This window comes from Phaseolus vulgaris, chromosome 1 (assembly GCF_000499845.2).
Source record: "Phaseolus vulgaris cultivar G19833 chromosome 1, P. vulgaris v2.0, whole genome shotgun sequence".
Classification (NCBI taxonomy): Eukaryota; Viridiplantae; Streptophyta; class Magnoliopsida; order Fabales; family Fabaceae; genus Phaseolus; species Phaseolus vulgaris.
The window spans coordinates 18122565-18145639 of NC_023759.2; the positions used below are offsets into that span (position 1 = coordinate 18122565).

Below are 23075 nucleotides of genomic sequence, written 5' to 3' on the forward strand. Positions count from 1 at the left end.
AGATGGCATGCAATTAATGAGATAACATGCACTAAGAACAACATCACCCCAAAAACGCCGAGGAACATCATCATGGATTAAAATAGTACGAGTTGTTTCAACAAGATGTCTATTCTTGCGCTCAACTACACCATTTTGTTGAGGTGTATAAGCACATGAAGTTTGATGAAGAATACCATGAGAAGCCATAAAATTTTTAAAAGAATGAGAAAGATACTCACGTTCATTATCACTGCGCAAAATTCGAATGGAAATTTCAAAATGATTTTTAATTTCATTGTAAAATATTTGAAATATAGAAAACAACTCAAAACGGTTTTTCATTAAAATACCCAAGTACATCTTGAATAATCATCAATAAAAGTAACAAAATACTGAAATCCTAAATTAGACTTAATACGACTTGGTCCCCAAATGTCAGAGTGAACTAAGGTAAAAGGAGATGAAGCACGTTGTGAGACACTACTAGGAAAAGAACTACGAATGTGCTTCCCTAACTGACACGACTCACATGATAAAGTAGACACATTAGACAAACTTGGAACAAGCTGCTGCATCTTTGCAAGACTAGGATGACCCAACCGAGCATGAATGAGAGATGGAGAATCCATAATTGCGCCAACATGTGCAGAGATCTGTAGTTGATAAAGTCCATGAGACTCACATCCGGTGCCAATCATCCGTCCCAAACTCCGGTCCTGTAAAGTAACAAAATCTTTGGTAAAAGAAATAACACAATCAAAGGAACAGGTGAGACAACTAATGGATAATAAGTTAAATGGAGACCCAGGGACATAAAGAACATTATCAATAGATAAAGAAGAAAAATGATTAATAGTACCAACACCATGTGATGGTACCCTATATCCATTGGCCATGGTAACCGAAGGTAAATAACCCGTAGTAGATAGGGAAGAGAAAAAAGATTTATTACCAGTAATGTGATCAGTGACACCTGAATTTAGAACCCAAGGGCCATGGGAAGTGGAGTGAGTGAGTCCAACAAAAGATGTACCTGAATGTGCAACAGAAGTCGTGGAACTAGGGTTCTGACGATCCTCATACCATTTAAGAAATTCATTGAAAATAGAAGGCTGGCCTAGGGTATCAATTGAAGTATTGGTAGAAGGTTGCACAGGGGCAATTTGAGCAACCGCAACAGATCTAGGAGGACGACCATGTAAGGGATAACATCGGTCAATTTTGTGGCCAAGTTTGCCACAATGGTCACACTTGTGACGCCCTTTGCCCGGCTTGTGAGGGCGAGTACGATCATTATGCTGAGAGACTAAAGCAGAAAAGTCATCAACATGAGACGTTATATCAGTGGTGTGTTTACCTGGCACGCGCAAAAGGGTAGAACAAGTGGAAGGAGATCCCAAAATTTGATCACGAACATGAGAATAATCATCAGGAAGGCCATGTAAACCCAATAACATGAAGAACTTGGATCTTTGTTCTAGTTCTTGAGAAGGAGTAGAGACAGGAGGTAATAACTCATTAAAATCATGAAGAAGAGCATGAAGTTTACCTAGATATTCTGCCATTGTACCATTAAGACGTTTGGGAGCAACAATTGTGAGAAGATTTTGACACACACCATAAAGACGTTGAGTATCATTGGTGTATAATAATTTTGCTTGTTCCCAAACTTCTGAACATGTCTCGTAGGTACGAAAAATTTGTTTTAAAGATGAGTGAATGGTCATAATTGAGCATAAATTTTCAACCAATGGAAAACCTCATTTTCAGCAAAACTAGGATGAGTAAGATGATCAACATAACCTTGAGTCTTAAGCCATAATTTAATATCTGATGCCCAAGTGTCATAATTGGTTCCATCCAATTTGTCAATGGAAAGATGAACATTGATGTAATTAGTATAAATAGATGAATCTGGCATAATGACTGCAGAAGAAGCCACTGTGGTAGCGGCAGCGGAAGAAGCCATAGTGGCTGCGGAAGCGGAAGAAGCCATAAAAGATAAGGACAAATCCAGTCATCGGTTAATTGGCGGCAGCAACAAAGATGAAGGCTCCGACAGTGATTCCGGCAGTGTCTCTAGCGGAGGCTCAGACGAGATTCCGGTAATAGCTCCGACAAGATTCCGGTGATGGCTCCGGCGAGATTCCGGTGACGGATCCGACAAGATTCTGGCGGCTGCTCCGACGAGGTAGTGGTAGCTCCGGCGAGACAGTGGGACGGTGGCTGGAAAATTCCAGTGAAAAGTGGGTTCACCAATAAAAATTGAACCCTAAACCCTAACCTTATGCTCTAGATATTATATTAAAGGAAAAGAAAAAATAGGGTAAATCCCTTGTGTATATTGAACACATAGGGTTATGTTTATATAGGAAAAGAAACATATGGGCTAAGCCCATTACTTAAATATGAGATATCTAACAATATCTATAATATCTCATAATATCTTATAATATCAAATAATATCTAATTATATCTAATAATATCTAACAATATCTAACATAGACAGGATGTCAGAGGGAGGGGAGGGTTCAGTGAACGAAGAGGAAAAGAAGGAAGAAAGATCAAGACAAGGGAACAAATCAGATGTGGAGGACGAAGGAAAGCTTAAACCTTGGACTAGAAGGGTGGAACTACCAGTTTTTGAGGGAATGGATCCAATAGGATGGCAGTCCAGAGAGGAAAATTTTTTTGAGGTGCAAAAAGGGAGAGGTTAAGACTGGCCTTCATTAGTATGGAAGGAAGTGCCAGCCATTGGTTCAATGTTTGGCAGAAAAATTACACGAACCCTTCTTGGGAAGAGTTTTCGGTGGCGTTAAATCAGAGGTTCGGTGGAAGGGAACACAATTCTGTATTTGCGAAATTGGCAAAGATTAAATAGAGTGGAAGGGATGATGAATACATCCAAGAGTTGAGCTATTGGTGTCGTAATCGCCGCAAACAATGGATGAACAACTGCTGGATATTTTCTTCGTTGGGTTACAATCCATGATTTGTAACCAAATTAGACCCCATGATCCCAAAGAATTGATGAGAGTAATGGAGATTGCGCTGGACGTGGAAGAGACCCTCAGGGAAGAAAAAAGGGGTGGTAATAGGAATAGCGCCTCCTACGGGCGTTATCAAGGAGGGACGGGAATAATAGCCCGCAGGAAAATGTACAATGGAAATAGTGGTCAGGTCTCGTCGAGCTTGGCTACCAATGCAAGGAAGGAATTGTCCAACTCTACTAGAGATGTTCGGACAGGAGGAGTCGCAGGAGAGGGATCAAGAAATAGGGGGTCCAGGACCCTTCCCTATCCCGAATATGTTCGAAGGAGGAAGGAGGGAAGAGGGAAGATGTTTTGACTATGGAGGTGCACATGGTCCAGGACAACGATGTCTTGAAAAAATTATGCAGGTGATTATTTGTGCAAAAGATGAGGGATTACCAGTACCTGCAAATGGAAGCAGTGTATGATGGGGCAAATTGATGAGATTTTGTAGGACAAAGACGAGGTTAGGTTGTGTCAACAAATAGATTTGTCCATATTTTCTGTTGGGGGCTAACGCAATCCAATACCATGAAATTAGAAGGGGAGGTGAAAGGAAAACTAGCGTTGGTGTTGATTGATAGTAGTCACAACTTTATCATTGCCGATTTGGTTCATCAATTGGGTTTGCAAGTTGAATCCACACCTTCTTATAACATAAGGTCAGAGTGATGGGCATTGGAAGAGAGCAATTTTGGGTGCTGTCAAGAGGTGGAGGTGAAGTTGGAAAATTATACGCTTAAGGAGACCTTTTTCTTGTTTGAGCTAGGAGGAGTGGATTTGATATTGGGAGTTGCTTGGTTAACAACTTTGGGGGACGTGAAAGTCAATTGGAAGACATTGACCATGAACTTTTGTATTGAAGGTCAAAATGTGCAAATTAGAGGAGACTACAAGTTAACGAGAACTTTGGTGACTCCCAAAGTGTTAAAACAGGAGAAGGGGATTGAAGTAGTGTCGCTCATCTGGGGAACAGAGAGTGCAGATAAAAGAAGTGCAGATCCGTCCGCGAGCGAGAAGGAAATTGCTGGTTTATCTTTGAGGCAGACAACGGAGTTGGATGGGGTTTTGAAGGAGTGTGAGGAAGTTTTTGAAGAAACCAAACAATTGCCTCCCATCGGAGAGATAGATCATAAGATTCCCATTAAATCTGGAGTAGACCCAGTCAATGTGAGGCCGTATAGATATCTACATCTGCTTAAAATGGAGATAGAAAAACAAGTTGCGGAAATGTTGAAATTAGGAATAATTAGACCCAGCAACAACCCTTATTCAAGTCCAGTTATTTTAGTCAAAAAGAAAGATGGCAGCTGGAGGTTTTGTGGACAGGGCTTTGAATAAAGCAACCATTCCAAATAAATTTCCAATTCTGGTAATAGAGGAACGGTTGGATGAATTGCATGGAGCGCATTACTTTTCCAAGGTGGATTTGAGTGATATACACAAGACTGCTTTTCGTACGCATCATGGACATTACTAATCATTAGTTATGCCTTTCGGTCTAACTAATGCACCAACCACATTTCAGTGCACCATGAATGATATTTTACAAGTTTAGTTGAGGAAATTTGTATTAATTTTTTTTATGATATTCTGATATGCAACAAAACGTGGGAGGAGCATACACAGCTGAAACAGGTTCTAAAAACCCTCCAACAACACAAGTTTTACGCAAATCACAAAAAATGTGAATTTGGCAAACAAGAAGCACAATATTTGGGTCATGTGATTTCGGGGGAGGGCGTGCAGATGGATCCTTAGAAGCTTTCAGACATCATGCAATGGCGAATACCCAAATCCTTGAAAGCTTTGAGAGGATTCTTGGGCCTCACGAGTTATTATACAAGATTTATACATAACTATGGAAGAATGGCGAGGCTGTTAACACAGGAAAACTTTGTGTGGACGGCGGAAATTAAGTGGGCCATGTAGTAGCTGAAATCAGTAGTCACTACTGCACCACTATTAAGGATGTCTGATTTTAGCCAACCTTTTTGCATCAAATGCGATGCCTCAGGTAAGGGTTTGGGAGCGGTTTTGTCTCAGAATAAAAAACCAATTGCTTTTTTCAGCAAGGCATTAGCCGAGTCTTCTCTGACAAAGTCTATCCATGAGAAGGAATTAATGGCTTTTGTGTTTGCCATTCAGCATTGGAGACCATATATTTTTGGACGAAAATTTACGGTCTACATGGATCAAAATAGTTTGAGGTACTTACTGGAACAAAGAATCACCACTCCAAAACCAATAGAACTGGCTAGCTAAATTGTTGGGGTGTGAATTTGATATTGTATACAAACGAAGAGCGTCTAATAAAGTGGCAGATACATTATCATGAAGATTTGAGGGGGGATAGAAGGGATCGCGGATATCAATGCTTTATCCAAACCTTATTGGCGAGACATTGAGTTAGTGGAAGAAGAAAATCAGAAGGATTTTGCCTCAAAGAGAATCATGGAGGAATTGAGGAGAAACCCTGATTCACATGGAAATCATACCCTAGAAAATGGAATACTTCATTACAAAGGTAGGTTGGTGTTATCATCGTCTTCAAGTTGGATCCTCAAACTACTCCAGGAATACCATGCTACTCCTATGGGAAGGCACAATTTTTCGTACGTATAGAAGGATAGCTCAATCTTTGCACTGGATGGGCATGAAGAAAACCATCTATGTACTCGCTTGTCTTGTTTGTGAGCAGAACAAGTATCAAGTGTGTTCACCACAAGGGCTTCTTCAACCAGTACCTATTCCAAGGGAAATTTGGGAGGAGAAAAGCATGGATTTCATTGTCAGACTTCCTAAATCTAATGGGAAGGACGCAATTTTGGTGGTAGTTGACCGCCTGAGTAAGTTATGGTCACTTCATTCCTCTTAAATAACCTTACTTAGCTCGATCGATTGCGGAAGTGTTTGTTAAATAGGTAGTTAGGCTGCATCGAGTTCCAACCTCCATAGTGAGCAATAGAGACTCAACATTTTTAAGTCTTTTTTGGAAGGAACTATTTCGATTGCAGGGGACAACACTTAAGATGAGCACAACGTATCATCCAGAGATGCATGGACAAACAGAGGTGTTAAATAAGACGCTGCAAAAACATACTGTTGCATAATTAGGAGATAATTATTCCGTAATTAAGTGTAGATTTCAATCTCTATTTACCAGGACAAATTTGATATCTTTTAGTGATTTGATTTGATTTGTATAGCTTTAGTTACCTATTATTTTTTTCCTTAATTAGGTTGTAAGCCATCTATAAATTGAAACTGTAATCACATTTGTAAAGATATCTCAGAAATATATTTTATATATTTCTTTCAACTTGGTATCATAGTCATTTTGAGTCTATCCTAACAATTGTTTGTTGGGCTCATTAGGCCACCCGCTATTGGGCCGTTATCGGACCACCCATTATATAGTCCCATGCACGAGTTGGTAGCCTTGGCGCGAGGGGGATGTTGGAGATCCCACATCGACTAGAGATTAGGACATTTCACAGTATATAAGTGGGTGCAAATCTCACCTTATCAGCCGGTTTTATGAGGTTGAGTTAGGGTTTGGTCATCCTCCATTTAGTACCGTAAAGTCCTTATTTCCTGTTTTATTTATAAAAGTGTCTGCTGAGTCTTTTCATTGTGATGTTTGTCAGTTTGCTAAACACCATCGAACAACTTTTTTTCCCAATGGTAATAAAAGTTCTAAACCTTTTGATCTTATTCATTCAGATGTATGGGGACGTTCACCTATTCCTAATATCTCGGGTGCAAAATGATTTGTTTCATTTATTGATGAGTGTACTCAGGTTACCTGAATATTCCTAATGAAAGATAAGTCTGAAGTTTTTTCACTTGTTTGTAAATTTTTACAGAATGCTTCAAACACAATTTGAAAGTCCAATTAAGAGATTGAGTTCTGATAATGGAAGTGAATATGTGAACCAAAACATTTCCAAGTTCTTTAAGGAAAATGGAGTTATTCATGAATTAACTTGTGTGGACACACCTCAACAAAATGAGGTTGCTAAAAGGAAAAATCATCATCTCCTTAACATTACTAGAACTTTACTTCCAAATGTTTGTTCCTAGGTCTTACTGGGAAAGCAGTCCTAAGTGCCACTTATTTGATTAATAGATTACCCTCTCGAGTTCTATGTCTTTGGTTGTTCTGCTTTTGTCCATGTTCATAGTCCTTATCGGGGTAAGTTAGATCCTCGCGCCATCAATTGTGTCTTCATTGGTTATGCCCCTAACAAAAAGGGGTACAAATGTTATTACCCTCAAAGTCGTAAAGTCTATGTTTCCAAGGATGTCACCTTCCATGAAACAGAGTCTTTCTTTCCTAGTTTTCAGCTTCAGGGGGGAGAGTATTCAAGAAGCTGAGGTCCTTGAGTTGTCACATTTTCCTTTGAGTAGGATTTCATTCTTAGGGAGAATGACAAAGACCTTGCGCCAGAATCATTAACAGAGAAAATAATAAGGACAAATATGTTGAAAAACAATATTAGCGAAGGCAACAAGAACTCGTATTGGTTGAACAACAACTTCAATTGTCCGAACCAAAGGTAAGAACTCATACCTGTACTCTTGACGAAACCTTAAATCATGTTTTTGAACCAAACCAAGATGATTTACCCATTGCTTTAAGAAAAGAAAAACGATCTTGTGCCAAATATCCTATATCCCAATTTGTGTCTACATAAAAACTTTCTATGTAGCACCAGAGTTTTTTTCAGCTATTGATTCTATCAAAATCCCTACATCAGTACAAGAAGCCTTAAAAGAAAAGAATTGTATTCGAGCCATGAATGAAGAAATGAGTGCATTAGAAAGGAATGAGACTTGGGAGATTGTAGAGAGACCAAAAGATAAGAAGGCAGTGAGTTGTAGGTGCATATACACAGTTAAGTATAAGTTTGATGGCACACTAGATCAATATAAAGCAACGTTGGTTGCAAAAGGATATACTCAAACCTATGAGATTGATTATGAGGAGACTTTTGCTCCAATGGCAAAAATGAATACAGTCAGGATTATTCTCTCTGTGGCAGCGCACTTTGGTTGGGAGATGCATCAATTTGATGTTAAAAATGCCTTCTTGCATGGAAGGTTGGAGGAAGAGGTATACATAGAGATTCCACTGGGTTATGGTGCTATTAATGAAGGGAATAAGGTGTGCAGACTTAAGAAAGCCCTATATGGTCTTAAACAATCACCTTGTGCTTGGTTTGGAAGGTTTACTCAAGCTATGATATCTTTGGGGTACCGACAAAGCCAAGGTGACCATATTCTATTTATAAAACATTCTCAAAATGATAAACTCACTCTACTTTTGGTATATATAGATGATATGATCGTTACATGTGATGATGAGATTGAAAAAAAAAACTTTGAGGGAAAGACTGGCTGCTTAAGACTCCAAGTGGCAGATATGTTTACTAAGGGACTTCCTACAAAACAGTTCAAAGATCTTACTTACAAGTTGAGAATGATAGAATACATTCACCAACTTCAGGGGAGGTGTTGCATAATTAGGAGATAATCATTCTGTAATTAAGTGCATATTTCATTCTCTATTTATTAGGAAATATTTGATTTGATTTGTCCAACTTTAATTACCTATTATTTCTTGTTTTTATTACCTATTATTTCTTTCCTTAAATAGGTTGTATATAGTCTATAAATTGAGATTGTAATCACATTTGTAAAGATATCTCAGAAATACATTTCATTTATTTCTTTCAACTCATACCTTTGTTGCTTTAGTTCTGAGCAACCGAAAATATGGGCATTTTTCCTTTTGTAGGTTGAATATTGGTACAACACCAGTTTTCACGGGCCAGCCAAAAGTACCCCTTTTGAAATGGTGTATGGACGAGCTCCTCCATCTCTGACACGTTTTGTAGCCGGTGATAGAAGCGGTGTCACAAGATTTAATGAATAGGGATGAGGCCCTTGCACAACTCAAATTTCATCTGGGAAGAGCGTAGGATCAAATGTCTAAATTCGCCAATCGTCACAAAAAACCTTCTCCAATTAAAGTAGGAGATATGGTGTATCTTAAAATTCGTCCGCACAGACAACTAATCATGCCTATTCGTTTGCATCCAAAACTAGCAGCCCAATATTATCGCCCTTTTATGGTTATAACAAAAGGTTGTTCAGTGGCTTTTAGGCTACAACTACCGGTACAAGCTCGAATAATCCAATTTTCCATGTGTCCCAGTTGAAGTTAGCAGTGGGGACTCACCAAGTGCATCCAATAATTGCCTCACGAGTTCAACGGGCAAGGCTTTGTTTTTTCTCCAAAAGAAATTTTGGATAAACGAGAAATAGTCGTCCACAACGTACACGTAAAGCAAGTTATAATAATGTGGAATGAAGGAGGAAGTGAGACTGCTACATGGGAGGATGTTGCAACTATCAAGGACCAATTTCCTGACTTTAACCTTGAGGACAAGGTTGTTTCACCAGAGAGGAGTAATGGTAGGCAAGAAGATAAGGAGAAAGTGTGGAAGGTGTATTATAGAAGGAAATTTAAGAATACTGAATAAGGGGGGTGTCGGGTAGTTTACCAACCCGGTAGGTTGAAGGTCTCTTTTTGGCATGTGTGTTGTTTTGACTGGAGTAATACCTATGTGAAAGGAATTAATTTCCTTTGTGATTGTTGTATGTTCTGATAAGGTGCTGGAATAATAGAAATCATTCCTTTTTCAGTGTTCAAAGTGTGTATTTTTTCTTTCTCTTTTGGGAACATAACAGCGGCACACTGCACACCTTTTGAGGTAGTAGTATATAGGAGACCTCCACCTTTTTTGGCTAAGTTTTCACCAAAAGAAACTTAGGTGGAAGTTGTGGCTCAAGATTTAGTGGATCATGATGAAGCTTTAATGCAATTAAAGTTTGATCAGATGACAGTTTACGCTAATAAGCACAGAAAGATAGCACTGATAAAAAGCACGGGATTCGGTATATTTGAAAATTAGGCCTCATAGGCGGACTACCATGGTTATTAGGTTCCATAACAAATTGGAGCAATCGCATAAAAGTTACAACTACTACAAGCTTGTGCAATGGCAGAACAACCTCTAGAAGAAGCTACTTGTGAAGATGGTTCAAATTTCACTATTCAATTTCTAGATTTGAACCTTGAGGACAAGGTTGTTTCAGAATAAGGGTGTACTGTTAGGAATGGGGAAAAGACCGAGATGAAGGTCGAACAACCTTTACAGGTCTACAACAGAAGGACAAAAGGGGCTAAATTGTATTTAGTTGTAACCAAGTAGTTAGTTATGTTGTTTGGTAAGGGCGTAATAAATAGGTCCTTAGTTGTTATTGGGTTGTTTTAGCTTTTGTTTTCCAACTTCGGTGAATCTAGATTTTCCAGAGTGAAAAGGAGAGAGCTCCTTTTGGTAATTTTGCTGTGATTGCTGAAGGTGTGTGAGAAATACAATTCATTTCAGTCACACTGTTCTGTAACGGCGAATGAGTTTTCAAGTTAGGATTTCTGGTTTTTGTTCCAAACACATACATTCAACCAACTGTTTCATGTGAGAAAAAAATGAAAAAACTAAAATAACTAAAAAGTAAATTATTGACAGGATCAATTTGTTCAATATGGTTGCTAAGATAGAGCAAAAGGGCAGACATGTATTTCCTATTGACTTGCATTTTAGAGCTATATTCCAATCAGACAACAAAGTTAACCCATTAAATGAAAAGGCATCACCCTCAATAAAAAGTTATTGAAAGTACATGATTATCCTATGACAGATTAAATGGATTACAGAGTCACTTTTTCCTATTATCATCATCACCCAGAAAAAAAGTAGAGTTGACAATTATTAAGAACATATTCTCATCCTTTAAGGTTGAAAAGAATGTCATCTACAGAACAAGAAGGGTTAAAGACAAGAAAACACAATTCAGATTTCTCCACAGAAAATGAAGAAGTTTGTTATAAGAAAAATAGTCACCAAACATTTCAGAAGCATGAACATAATCTTTAAACAAAAAGTTTAACATACCAGTACTTCATAAAATAGCCTTGCCCCTTCTTTCCGGGCTAAGCCTCCTAAAGCTTTTGAGAAGTTTAGCACACTCTCCTCTTTCTGATTCCTTGCAGGTAGAAAACTCTTATGCAAGTAACTTGCTACATCCCTGAACATCATCAAAGAACACCATCATAAGTCAATCCCAAAAACAATGATTGAACTATTGGTATTCCAAAAGCCAACTATCATCTCACCTGGTTCGATCGGACCACCCAACTACTGTAGAGAAAATAAATAAAGAAATCATGTACTATTCAGCAAAACATTGAATTTAACAAAAATTATAGCAATTTATAAATGGAGATTTGCAAGAGTTCTCACATTTTGCATCATCTGTGCCAAATGAATTTATTTCCTGATTCAAACATAATAAATCCACATATACATCAATTAGATCATTGTACAAAAATATGGAGAAAACAAAAGAAAAACTAAATTGGGGCTTCTTCATTAAAAAAAATAAATATACTCAAGAAGAACATTCCAAGAAATGCAGTCTCACATGTACATCTGCTAAAGCCGATGGGGGATATATTTTTCTTTTTCTTCAGCAAACAGAGTTAATGGAGTAAGACTTTTTTGTTTGACAATGAGAGAGGAACTTAGCTTTGATTCATAAAATCATCACGTTTAACATTTTATAATTTTATGACAAAGTAAAAAGGATATTTTATTATTGGATGAAAAAGACTTCCTTGAAGAACCAGAGGAAATGGAAGGACTAGGAATCCTCTAAAAATATTGTAGAAGGGTGGTGAGGAAAAACAAACAAAAGAAAACACCAGCATCAACAATGGATTGTTGGCACTGGTGAGATAGGACATAAAGATGAAACAGCTATGATGTCATGTAATTATAAGGTTTTAGGTTATGAAGTAAGGAAATTGAAAAGAAAAAAAAACTAGAAATAATATACTTAAGTATTGTGATGTGTAACAATGTGATGATATAATAAAACCAGGTGTACTACTAAATAAATGGGAAGCAAATAGAATTCTAAGAGATAATATGGAGGAAACTAATCCTAAAGGAGAATATAAGATTTAAAACCTAAAGTAAATAATCCAGTTTTGCAGCAAATATTAAAACCTAGACTACTATTCATAATCCTAAATAAATGGGGAATAAATAAAATCCTAAGAGATATTATGGAGGAAACTAATATTAAAGGATATATAAGACACAATCAAAGATAATATTGCATATTTTTATATATTCTAACAATCTTCACCCTTTGTCATATAATCTAAAGGTTCATACAAATTCATTGTTCCTGGATTAAACAGAAATATGGTTTTCTTTATTTGAGCTGTGTAGATACAATTGTGATGTGAATGTGTTGCAAACTAATCACAGTTCCAATTAGAATGTCAAACAGAAATTTCTTATTTAGTTATTCTTTACCTCATCCAACAGACTAGGAAACTCATTTTCATTTGTACTCAATGAAAGAGTCTGTGGAACAGTTGGTATATGATCTTGAGGAGGGCTTGGCGGAGTGGCAATAGTTGGAGACTCTAGCAAGTGTAGGTTCCATGAAGCTTCCACAGTCTTGAGGGAATCAGGTAATTTCATTTTCTTTCTAGAGAATAGGATTTGAAGCTTTGGGGAACAACCTGAAGAAAACCAACATTAGTAAAGATAGAAGAGTTACAAACAAAAAGAACAGTGATAAAACCAAACTTACCAGGAAGCAAGGGCTCATAGAATCTATCAGGATGAAAGGGAATGGGAGATTCTCTTTTCCAAGTAAGTGAAGTACGACAGTATTTTCTTCGTTTACGAACTATGGCTTCTGTACTACCTAAGAGCTTTGTAATTACCCTGAAATGGTTCAATATGTAACTCAGTTCGAGAACCATGAAAAGACTTGCACATCGAAATCAGCATTGAATTAAAATTCTATCTTGAGTGTAATAGCTGTAAATTAATTTACTAGATCACATGAGCTACATATAAATATTTATAGGAAAAGGAAGAAACTAGAGTCAAAACAAATGATTGGAGGGATTCCTATAAGAGTAAGAAATTCAAGTAAATGGGCCTAATTTTATGGTAACAATTGTTTACACAATATTTCCTAAAATAACTAATGGATTTTCCCACACCATTCTAACAATGAGCAAATTTTCAATTAGGTAAAATACAAACCTCATATACTTATGACGCATTTATTAATTACAATGTGAATGGACATATTATACTAAATATTTGGAAAAAATTTAGTTTATTATTTAGATAATAGCTTCAAATTCTAGATACACATGGAACAATCCTTTACCACCAGTCTTGTGCACAAGTAAGCAAGGTAAATAAGCATTGAAGATTTGAATAGATAGAAAAAAGAATGATTTAAAAAAAGAATCCATAAGAATACTTCCTAAAGTATAACCACAGACTTGTTTGGTAGGACAATCCTTTTTTGATCAATAAGAGTTCTTCTTTTCCTTGAAAACTGAGAGCGGTCTCTCACAGCTGGTGTAGAAATAAGCATTGACTCTGGCATAGTAGCACCTGCCAAAACAGATTTTTAAGAAAAAAAATTGAAAAATCCATATGCCTAAAACAAAGACAAAATATTCAGCATTTTCATTTTCAAGGCTTATGAAGAATAACTGTTTCAAGAACCTTGTTTTGGCCTTCCAATGGAATCATCTTGAAACTTAGACACTGGAGTTACACATAGATTTTTTGTTTTTGATACAGTAAAACTAAGTCTTTCATCGTCAAGTGAAACCTTTTCTTGAAACCCTAATGTTTCTTTGTTATCATGCTTCTCAGCAGATCCTTCAATGAGCTCTTCATGGATGTCATTGGCAATAAATGAATTGACATGGTGCACACATTCTTTTTCTTGGGATTTCTTATCCTCAGGCTTTTCTATACTTTCTTCCAAACTTATGGCTTCATGAACTTCTACAATTTCCTCACTCATGTTGCATATTGAGCTTAATGTTTCCTTGATAGAACTCTGGGCGGTGTCAACTTGACAAGATTTGGCAAATTCTTCCACAGATGACACATGTTCCTCCTCTCTCCCACAAAACATACTGATATCTATGCATTCATCTTGAGAGATTCTACTACTATCTTCATGTATTTCATCTTCACTTGTAACTGCGTCTTTAATTGTCTGATCTTCAATAATTTGTTGCTCTTTACCAGACAACTTAACAAATTCTTTTTCTACTCGTCCTTCTACTGTTAAAACACTTTCCAAGTTCATTGGTTCCTTTAGAGAAAAAATGCTGCTTTCTAATGTATCCCTAAGTGGATCAACTTTAATACCCATCATACTCAACAGTTCAGTTAGATGAGCACTGCCAAGTATATTACACAATCAAATAAGTTCAATGAAGAAGATACAGAACAATCCAAATTATAATCATCAGCATGTTATGACAGAAGAAATAAAATAATATTTTCATAAGTTTGATCAACATACTTTCCCACTTTATCGCGATCAGAAGAGCAGGTATTTTCACTGTTATCAAATTCCTCAAACTGCATAGTAAAAGGCATTTAGAATGTACAGAATCAAGAAAATAACATAAGGGTTTGTTCTTTCTATTTTAAGTAAATTTAAAACTATCAAGAATATGAAAATGATTTCCATCAATAAGCCTATAACATATTATGGCTACAATTAAGGCGGAAATTAATTTAACTAGCTCATTTGGTCAATCATCAATGATTCAGATTGGCATAAAACATCTTGCATGGATGGTGATAATGCAGGTAGAACTAGAATAGTCAACCTATCAAAATTAGTGGAGTTGCTTAGATGATTCAATCTACAAACACGCCAACCCACCAAGTCAAGGTGGGTTGAGTGACTTAATCCACCAATATTTAAGAATGTTAGTTCCTTTTAGTATTAATTTAATTTACATTACTGTTTCAATTAATTATATTCATTAACACCATACATATATAAGAATTATTCTTTATATATAGTACAATATAACAAATTATTACCAATTCCATTCGATATAAAACATATTTTGGCAGGTCAACACCCTTCGCCATCCGAACCTTGCATATTATTCCAAACATTTATGATTATAGATAATCTACAATCATTGTACAATTTTATTAGTCAGCACCATATTCCCCCATTTGACTCTGTTGGCAAAGATAAGCTCCAGTTATCTGGTACAAATTTATGCCCTGTTTTGTTTCTATAGATGTTCCAAACAAATTTTCATTAAATCTTGTCTGCCTTCATTTTCACTTTAATATTATTTGGAGAAAATTTATAACAAGAAAGATGAAAAAGAAAATAAAAACAAAAAAGAAAGACATTGAATACAATTAAAAACCAAGATAACTTTCTCATATGAATGTAAAAGACTAATTCACCTAAAAGTTTAAGCTTTAAGGTGAAAGCCCAAGCAAGACAGTATCTACGTTATACATTGATTGCACTGCAGTACATAATCAATTAAATCCCTAAAGTGGAACTCCATAAGGGAATTACTTATTAACCAGCATGTGATTGCCAATCAATGGAAGATAATTAGGTCTTTAAATTAGGCAGTCATATCTTTGTATTATGTTAATAGAATTCTATTTTTAAATGAATTTTAGATCTAGCAGTTATACACATCATCCTTATAGTGATATATAGGTTCTATGATAGACTTGAAGAAGGCAATTGATGTGTCAGATTGTCATTTTGAAGTTCTCAAGGTGAAAACGCTTTGCTGAGAGGAAACCATGTATTTGTTGATGTTTGAATTGTTATCATATCTGACAGTGGTGCATATAGCTCTGAAAATGCCAAGCAGGATGGCAGGATAGCAGGAAGCGGATGACCCCTATTTTAAATATTAGAATACGGATTAAATAATTTATACTACAAATTGAAATACCCAAGAAAAGGGAAAATTTAAATACCCAAGAAAAGGGAAATAATAGGAGACACTATCCAAATAATTTGGAGGATTTTGGCTAAGAACAAAAGGCCAATCAATGGAAAAACGCCATGGAAGAAGTTTTAACCATTCTAGAACTAGTCAACTACATAATCAAGGTCATGTCATCGGTCACTCATCCAGCCTTGAAGATGGGGATTAAAATGCGTTTAAAAAGAAAGAGTGGAAAGTGAAATTACCCAATTTTCATGGGCAAGATCCAATTGGGTAGATAGCCAGGACTGACAAGGTTTGTAATTAGCTATATTAATAAACATGACCTTTTTGAAATGCAAAGGACTAAACCAGAATTCAAATTGTCCGTGGGCTTGATTTGTATCAAAGGGACTAATGTAAAGTGGATTAGATCTGGAAGCCTTCAATTACGTAGACTGACCGAATTACTAGCATTAAACTAACACAGACCACAATGCCAAAAATGAAGAAAAAGCTTTTGGATAGTTAGAAATCACAAGAACAAACCTCTCAGCTCCTAGAACAGTAGGTACCAAGCCATTTCACTCACAATTCATCTTGCTATCAGCACTCTATGAGCCACACCCTTTTTATTATTCCCTCTGCTACAATCAGCACTCCACTGTGAACTACTACAACCTCTGCTACTGATTGCCAGGTTTCCTCCTTGCTGGAGTAAAGTTTCCGAATCCTTGGGTTTTGTTGACCCAACAATTGGTCCTCCAGCTGACCCTTGTTCCTGGGCTCTATCAACATTGGAGGTTTTCAAAGTGGAATTATTACGTTTTCTAGTAATGGAACAGAAAATCCCTATGAACAATTACCAGCCTTGCAATCAAACAAATTGTGTATAGGAGTTTGAGCAGCAATTTATAATGTTCATTGGCCCAATTAACCCAGATTCCAGAAGAATTGACTTTAGGATTATTTATGAATGTGATTAGAACATAGAAGAAAAGTGAGGACTCGTGATCCAAAAATTGTGCCCACTGTCATTCATTTAGACAAACAGATAAAGAATAAATTCTATATTTATGATGTTAGGTGTAGAGAAAAAATGAAATCCTCAACTTGCTGTTTGGGGTGGTTTTGCACCAGAACACTGGGTCTGGGCTGTTATAACCAGTGAATTTTGAGTCCTAATCGAACTCGAGAACAACATTTTGTTTCTTTTGTAAGGGTTAAACCTTATAGACATACAGTGGGAGAAGTTATACTAGTGGTAATTCACAAAAATTCATTGTTCAAAACCTGCAGCACTAGGCATTTAACTTGTTAAGAGTATGTTAGAAAGAAAGAAGTTTATTGTTTTCAATGTGGCCAACCATTATTATGGCCACATCATGGGTATCATGAAAAAATTTAAGAATGCTTATTTTGGGAGATGAAGATAAAAAAAGTTGAACTGTTGGGACCAAATTCATAGCTGATCTGCAAGGAACGGTTACTTTATTTCAGTACTAAGTGCAAGGCTTCTTGTGTAACAAAAGGCATTAGGCTAAAATCAAAATTAGGCAGTTGATGCAATGGTGTGCAAGTTATAGTTTGACAACTTGCAGAAGGCAAGAAGGGGGTGAGGTTGTTGATTTTGGTGTTTTGAAAGAGATCCATTTTAGGGAAACCTGGTATTTGTTGACTTTTGTACTAAAAAGTTAACTAAATAGAATAAGATGTGTTTATCTAGAATTAAATGTGTTTATTTCTTGAATCCAACAGAAACAGACCTATATACTCATGAAAAACCATTTATTAGGCAATATATTACTGAAGAGCCAAAGAGAAACAAAAACAAAAATAATTGAGTGGATAAAATAGAATAAACATTATTCAGTTAAGGCTTACAGAATTGAGACACTACAATTTGACACCTATGAAGAACTACGGAATGCATACCTTCTCTTGAGTAAACAGCCCAAATCCCCCAGTTTTACACACAACCTCTGTTGCATTTCACAGCATATATTACTCAAAAATTAGGACAAGATTAAATTTACTATAAAAGTAAAATAGTGAAAGAATTCTAGTACCTCTGTCTTTAATAGTAATTTCTTCTGGAAGAGCAGTATGATCTCTGAAACAATAGAAGATAAGTAATGAAATGCTCAAAAACCAAAATAAGATTTCTAAAGCATGTAAATTTACAAGTTATAATCTGGTAAAACCTTACTTGCCAGTATATTCAAGTACATCCAACTCAAAAGCATCCAACTCAAATCTGTCTGGTATACTAACAGACATACGCAAGGTTTCCACATGGGCAAAGTCCTCTCTATAGTCCACAAATTTATTAATTTTAATGAGCATCTCATTGCAATCATCAAGTGCATATTCAACCTTTCTCGAGTATATTCTGACAATGCCAAGAAGAAGATAGCCTAGCACTCTATAGGATACAACATCCATTTCATCTTGCAAAATCTTGTCTGTAGAAGGTAAAGAAAATAATAAAAAAATAGCAAATCAATAGCATAAAGTTAATCTTGATTTCACAAAGTGGATTATAAACAGACAAAAAAAAACATTTTTTACAATTTTTGGGAGTAACAAGACCAAGCACCATCAACAATGATCCATATAAAAGTGTTCTTAGAAACCTCTAATATAATTAACCAGTTTATTAGTGCAAATAAAACTTTAGCACAAGCATTTTAATATTTAACCCAGTGAAGAAAAATTAAAATGCTAAATACTATAATTGCTGCATGTGTAGCTCCAAGAACACAAGGCACCAGGGTCCCTTGGCCCCAAGACCATTCCCCTTGGCAAGTATACAACTCCACACATAATCAACAGGATTAAAACATCCTTAATGACTACAGAATTAGGAGAAGTTAGGAGTAAATAAAATCAAGTTTATGCACTCCCTAAAGCTGGAGCATATATGTCAGGCACCAAGCTTATGACACAAACAGCCCAAGGCCCTCAAAGGAACTTAGTTAATATATCTGCTAATTGATCATTGATGTTAACAAAACTAGTAGTTTATGTCCTAAAAGAACCTTATCACAGACAAAATGTACTCAATATCTGTGTTTGTTCCTTCTATGAGACTAGGTTAGAAGCAATATTTAATGCAACTTGGTTGTAAACAAATCACTAACATTTCCTTGTTGTTACCCAATTTGAGCCGTTGAAGTGATGGCTATAACCACATAAGTTCAAAGGTTGCTTCAGCTACTGCATGATTGTCAACCTTTGAACTAGAGTTGGCAACTATTTTCATTTTCTTAGTTCTAACCTATGAAGGGCAAACATTAACAAAACGACCTATTACAACATGGACATTCCAACATGACAAATGACTAATGTCTAAATATAGGACATTGAGACAACACACAAACACATCTATATATATAAAAGAGAGAAAGACACAAATGAAATGAAATGAGTATCATGATAAAATATCTAAATGGAGGTGTTGTTAGGAATGAATTTAGGGAGTTTCTAAAATGGAAAAAACCTCTATAGGTTTATTATAGAAAGAAACATAGGGGAAAGGGTCACAAATTGCAAACAAAATAACTGGGCAAGTTGTTACTTATTTCTGCTAAGTCTGTTGGAAGTTTTTTACATATAGGACTTGTTCCTCTTCTTCTGAGAAGTCATCTCTCTGATTTACTGAATTGTCGCCCTCCACAGAAGGACTTTTCGGGTTATGCTGCTGTAACAACAATTTCTTGATGTATTCCATGCTAGTCTTTATATCTGCCAACTGCACCCCCTATTTGCTGACCTCCTTCTCAAAAACTTTCTACCTGATTATCCATTGCGTAGTGGATCCAACAGATCGGATCAAACTTGTTAGGAATCTCTTGAACTAGAAGGAAAAAGATAATTGATTCCAAAAAAGAACAACACTCAGACACATCAAGAGAGAAAAAGAACTGCATAACTTCTATAGTGATTATTAACAAGACTCTTACAAGAACCAAGGTATATAAAGTATACCCCCAAAAACAAGCACTCTCCTTTTCACACTGGAAACCCATAAGACAAAAACACTCTCTGAAAAAATGCTGAACAGGAAGAAGTCCTATATGTAAAAGACTTCCAACAGACTTAATGGAAATAACTAACAACTTGACCCAGTGAACTATTATTTACAATTTGACCCTTTGCCCTATTTTTCTTTCTATAATAAACCTGTATAGGTTTGTTCCAGTTTAGATGCTCCCTAAATTCATTCCTAACACGTGTTAACTCAAATTAATACTAGTATGTATTCAGAGGTGTCAACTCATGCATTTGAGCCAAAGGGAGGTATCGATTCAAGTGTTTGAGCTGACAAAAAATCACTTTTGTCCAACATGGTGACAATTCACATAAGAGAAGTGTTTATGCCTCATACCCTTTACTTAGACAAAAACAAAACCTAGTAGGACCATAAAAAATATTGATCTGATAGTAATAACATCAAATGGAAAATCTGAGAGTTATTCATCTAAAATGGAAAATTCACGACAACATAAATCATGACAAAATACCTAACCTAAACTATTCTCCCAATGTAATAAGGAACTTCATGATGCAAATGAAAAAAGATCATAAAAAAGTATATTCTGAGGGCAGAAGCGCTAAAGCAGAATACAGAATTGGAGAAAATTACAAAATTAAATGAACAAAAATGCAGTTTCAAATACTTCCAGTTTAGGAATAATATTTATTATTGGTTAACGAATAAACACTTTGGTAATAATTGTCCCAAACCTGAAATATTTTTACCAAAAAATCTATTATTTGTAATTTTCCCTATAAAATTATTCCATTTTGACACTTTCATTATTAAGCCCTCCAACACCGCTATTTTTATTCATAGTCCATCAATTTATGCTAAGAGTCAGTTTGGTATGAGTTTGATGAACCCAGGATGATTTTTCGTATGTCTTATGATGAGTAGGAATATTATTAGCTGTAACATACCATCTTGTAACAACCAGAATATTCCACTGATGTGTAGGTCAGTTCAGTCAGTTGGATGAGGAGCAGCAGAGGTTTTATTCTGATTAATGAACTTTTCGTCTCCATTTTTAACTCCATAGGAAATATACCATAACATGATATATTCATTACCCCTTTTGATAAGTTGTTGACAATGTTTGCAGAAACAAGTATCAAATAGCACTTCTGCAACATCTATCCTTGCACATATATGATTGTAGTTTAGATCACTGTTAGTTGTCTTTCCGTTAGTATGTGACACCCTACTAGGCTACTGTTAACTTCTCTTCGCATATATCTGTACAATCACATAAACGGATTTTCTTTTCAACTTTCAGTCAATGTGACCGCAACCACACATTCATCATTGTCACTATTTGTTCTCCTTAAACTTGAATTCAATGCCAATAACTTCCACACAAAGAGAATTTAGGATCAGGATAATCGTTTCATATATATAATAGACATGTAAATTGCACACAACAATTAAAATTGCATATTAAAGAAAACTCTGTTTGAAACAAACCTAGCTAAAACTGCCCCTTTTCCGACCATTCCCAAACTACTCACAAGTACAGAACAACATAAACAAAAACAAAAATTTACAACCCCCCGCCCCCCATAACCACACATGGAACAAAAAACACAACAGCAACAACAAAAGAGAAACCAGAATTTCATGTCTACTAATGAAGAATGAAACAAACCAACCAAAATTTTGGATTTTTTTCGAAGTAAAACAAAAAACATTTGCCATTTCTTCGAAAGGCCACGTAAAGAATGAGATGAGAGAGAGAGAAGACCAACCAACAGCAGAAGAAATGTCAGTATCAAGGACCTGAGTTTTCCTAAGGTTCTTGAAGCAGAAAGCCGCAACCCGCACAGGATTACTTCCATAACGAAGAAGGAAGTTGGCCTTCAACATTTAATTCTCTTTGGTTCCACTCTGTCCTGCAAAGTGTGCGTGTATCTGTTTCATAGAATGAAAAGGAACTACGTGACGAGAATAAGGTTTTATCATGGTTTTGTGCAAAGTGCTAGTTGTTTGAAGAGTGTGTACCTTGGTTAGAAACGGTCGACTAGCATCATGCTCATTACGAAGCTCTTCACTCTTCACGCAAAAAAACCAACTAGTTAACGGGAAAACACTTACATCACCGCCGAATAAATCCATAAAAATACATAAAGTAAACAAAATAATTCAGTTTTAAGTTTGTTACAGGTTTAACTATTTTTAATTGAATTCTTATTAAAAATATTTGTTTTAGTAAATATTTAATTTTTTTTACTTTTGTTAATTATTATTTTTCAATAAAACAGTGTGAATATTATTTTTGTTTTTTGTTTTAATTTTTCATTCGTTTTCAACTTGTAAATTATTCCGTTAAAAAAAATATTTTAAATATTTTTTGATAAAAAAATAATTAAAAATACTCAAATCTATAAAATATTTAAAACTTAATCATTTAAATGAAATGAAAAAAAAAACTATATATTTTTTGTTACGAAAAAGGAAAGTATCCCACATTTTACCAGGCATTCATTCACTTTTTGAAAAATAAAATAAATTTAAATTTAAGTAAGAGCGTTTATTCCTGATATTTTAATTGAGATTTCTAGAAATTATGAAAATAATTAATTCTTTAGTGGGGTATCATTAATGTAATTGTTAAAAATTGAATTAGAAAATGTCAGTTATTAAATCATACATTGAACACCATAAAAAATTAATAATAGGTAGACATTCCATATATTTTATACACTCCTTAATAAGTTAATATAATTTTACTTCATTCATATTTATTATTATGAGATAAAATATAATATTTTATTAATAATTTAATTTGTTAAGTGATTTTTTTAAAGTGTAATTGTGAATTTCCCTGAAAATATATATGCTGAAAACATCATTTTATTTATTCAAAAATAAGCTTTGAATTCTTATTCTTTTTTTCTTTCTTAATATGAATTTGAATAATACTTATATAAAAATAATAATTAAAATATTTAATTATTAAATTTTCCAATTAATTGTGAATTTTAAATATTTATTTATTATAAATCTTTAAAAGTAAGAGTTAATATATTTTATTTTAATTATGTGAATAGAAAAAAGTTAACGTATACTAAATGTTCAAATCATTTATTATTTTATAAAGTACTTAATGCACAATTAATAA

General features: G+C 35.2%; 1 protein-coding gene across 8 annotated transcripts in view; it reads right to left on the reverse strand.

Moving 5' to 3' along the window:
- LOC137813714 (sister chromatid cohesion 1 protein 2) overlaps window positions 1-22064 on the reverse strand; it is a 30790-nt gene extending 8726 nt beyond the window's left edge. For 3 of the 8 annotated variants that reach the window (XM_068616111.1, XM_068616108.1, XM_068616112.1), the window contains exons 1-14: window positions 21956-22064; window positions 21703-21865; window positions 18125-18380; window positions 17985-18028; window positions 17851-17897; window positions 14511-14569; window positions 13694-14385; window positions 13465-13579; window positions 12753-12889; window positions 12470-12681; window positions 11387-11420; window positions 11260-11284; window positions 11039-11171; window positions 512-698 (exon numbers count right to left, since the gene is read on the reverse strand). In XM_068616111.1, the coding sequence (XP_068472212.1) occupies window positions 512-698; window positions 11039-11171; window positions 11260-11284; window positions 11387-11420; window positions 12470-12681; window positions 12753-12889; window positions 13465-13579; window positions 13694-14385; window positions 14511-14569; window positions 17851-17897; window positions 17985-18028; window positions 18125-18380; window positions 21703-21820 (2059 nt within the window). In that variant the 5' untranslated portion in view covers window positions 21821-21865; window positions 21956-22064. Of the gene's footprint in view, window positions 1-511; window positions 699-11038; window positions 11172-11259; window positions 11285-11386; window positions 11421-12469; window positions 12682-12752; window positions 12890-13464; window positions 13580-13693; window positions 14386-14510; window positions 14570-16464; window positions 16606-17850; window positions 17898-17984; window positions 18029-18124; window positions 18381-19495; window positions 19628-21702; window positions 21868-21955 lie in introns of those variants that run through there. The other 5 variants (XM_068616114.1, XM_068616113.1, XM_068616109.1 and 2 more) reach the window with 5 other exon arrangements.
- Between the last annotated feature and the right edge of the window lie 1011 nt (window positions 22065-23075).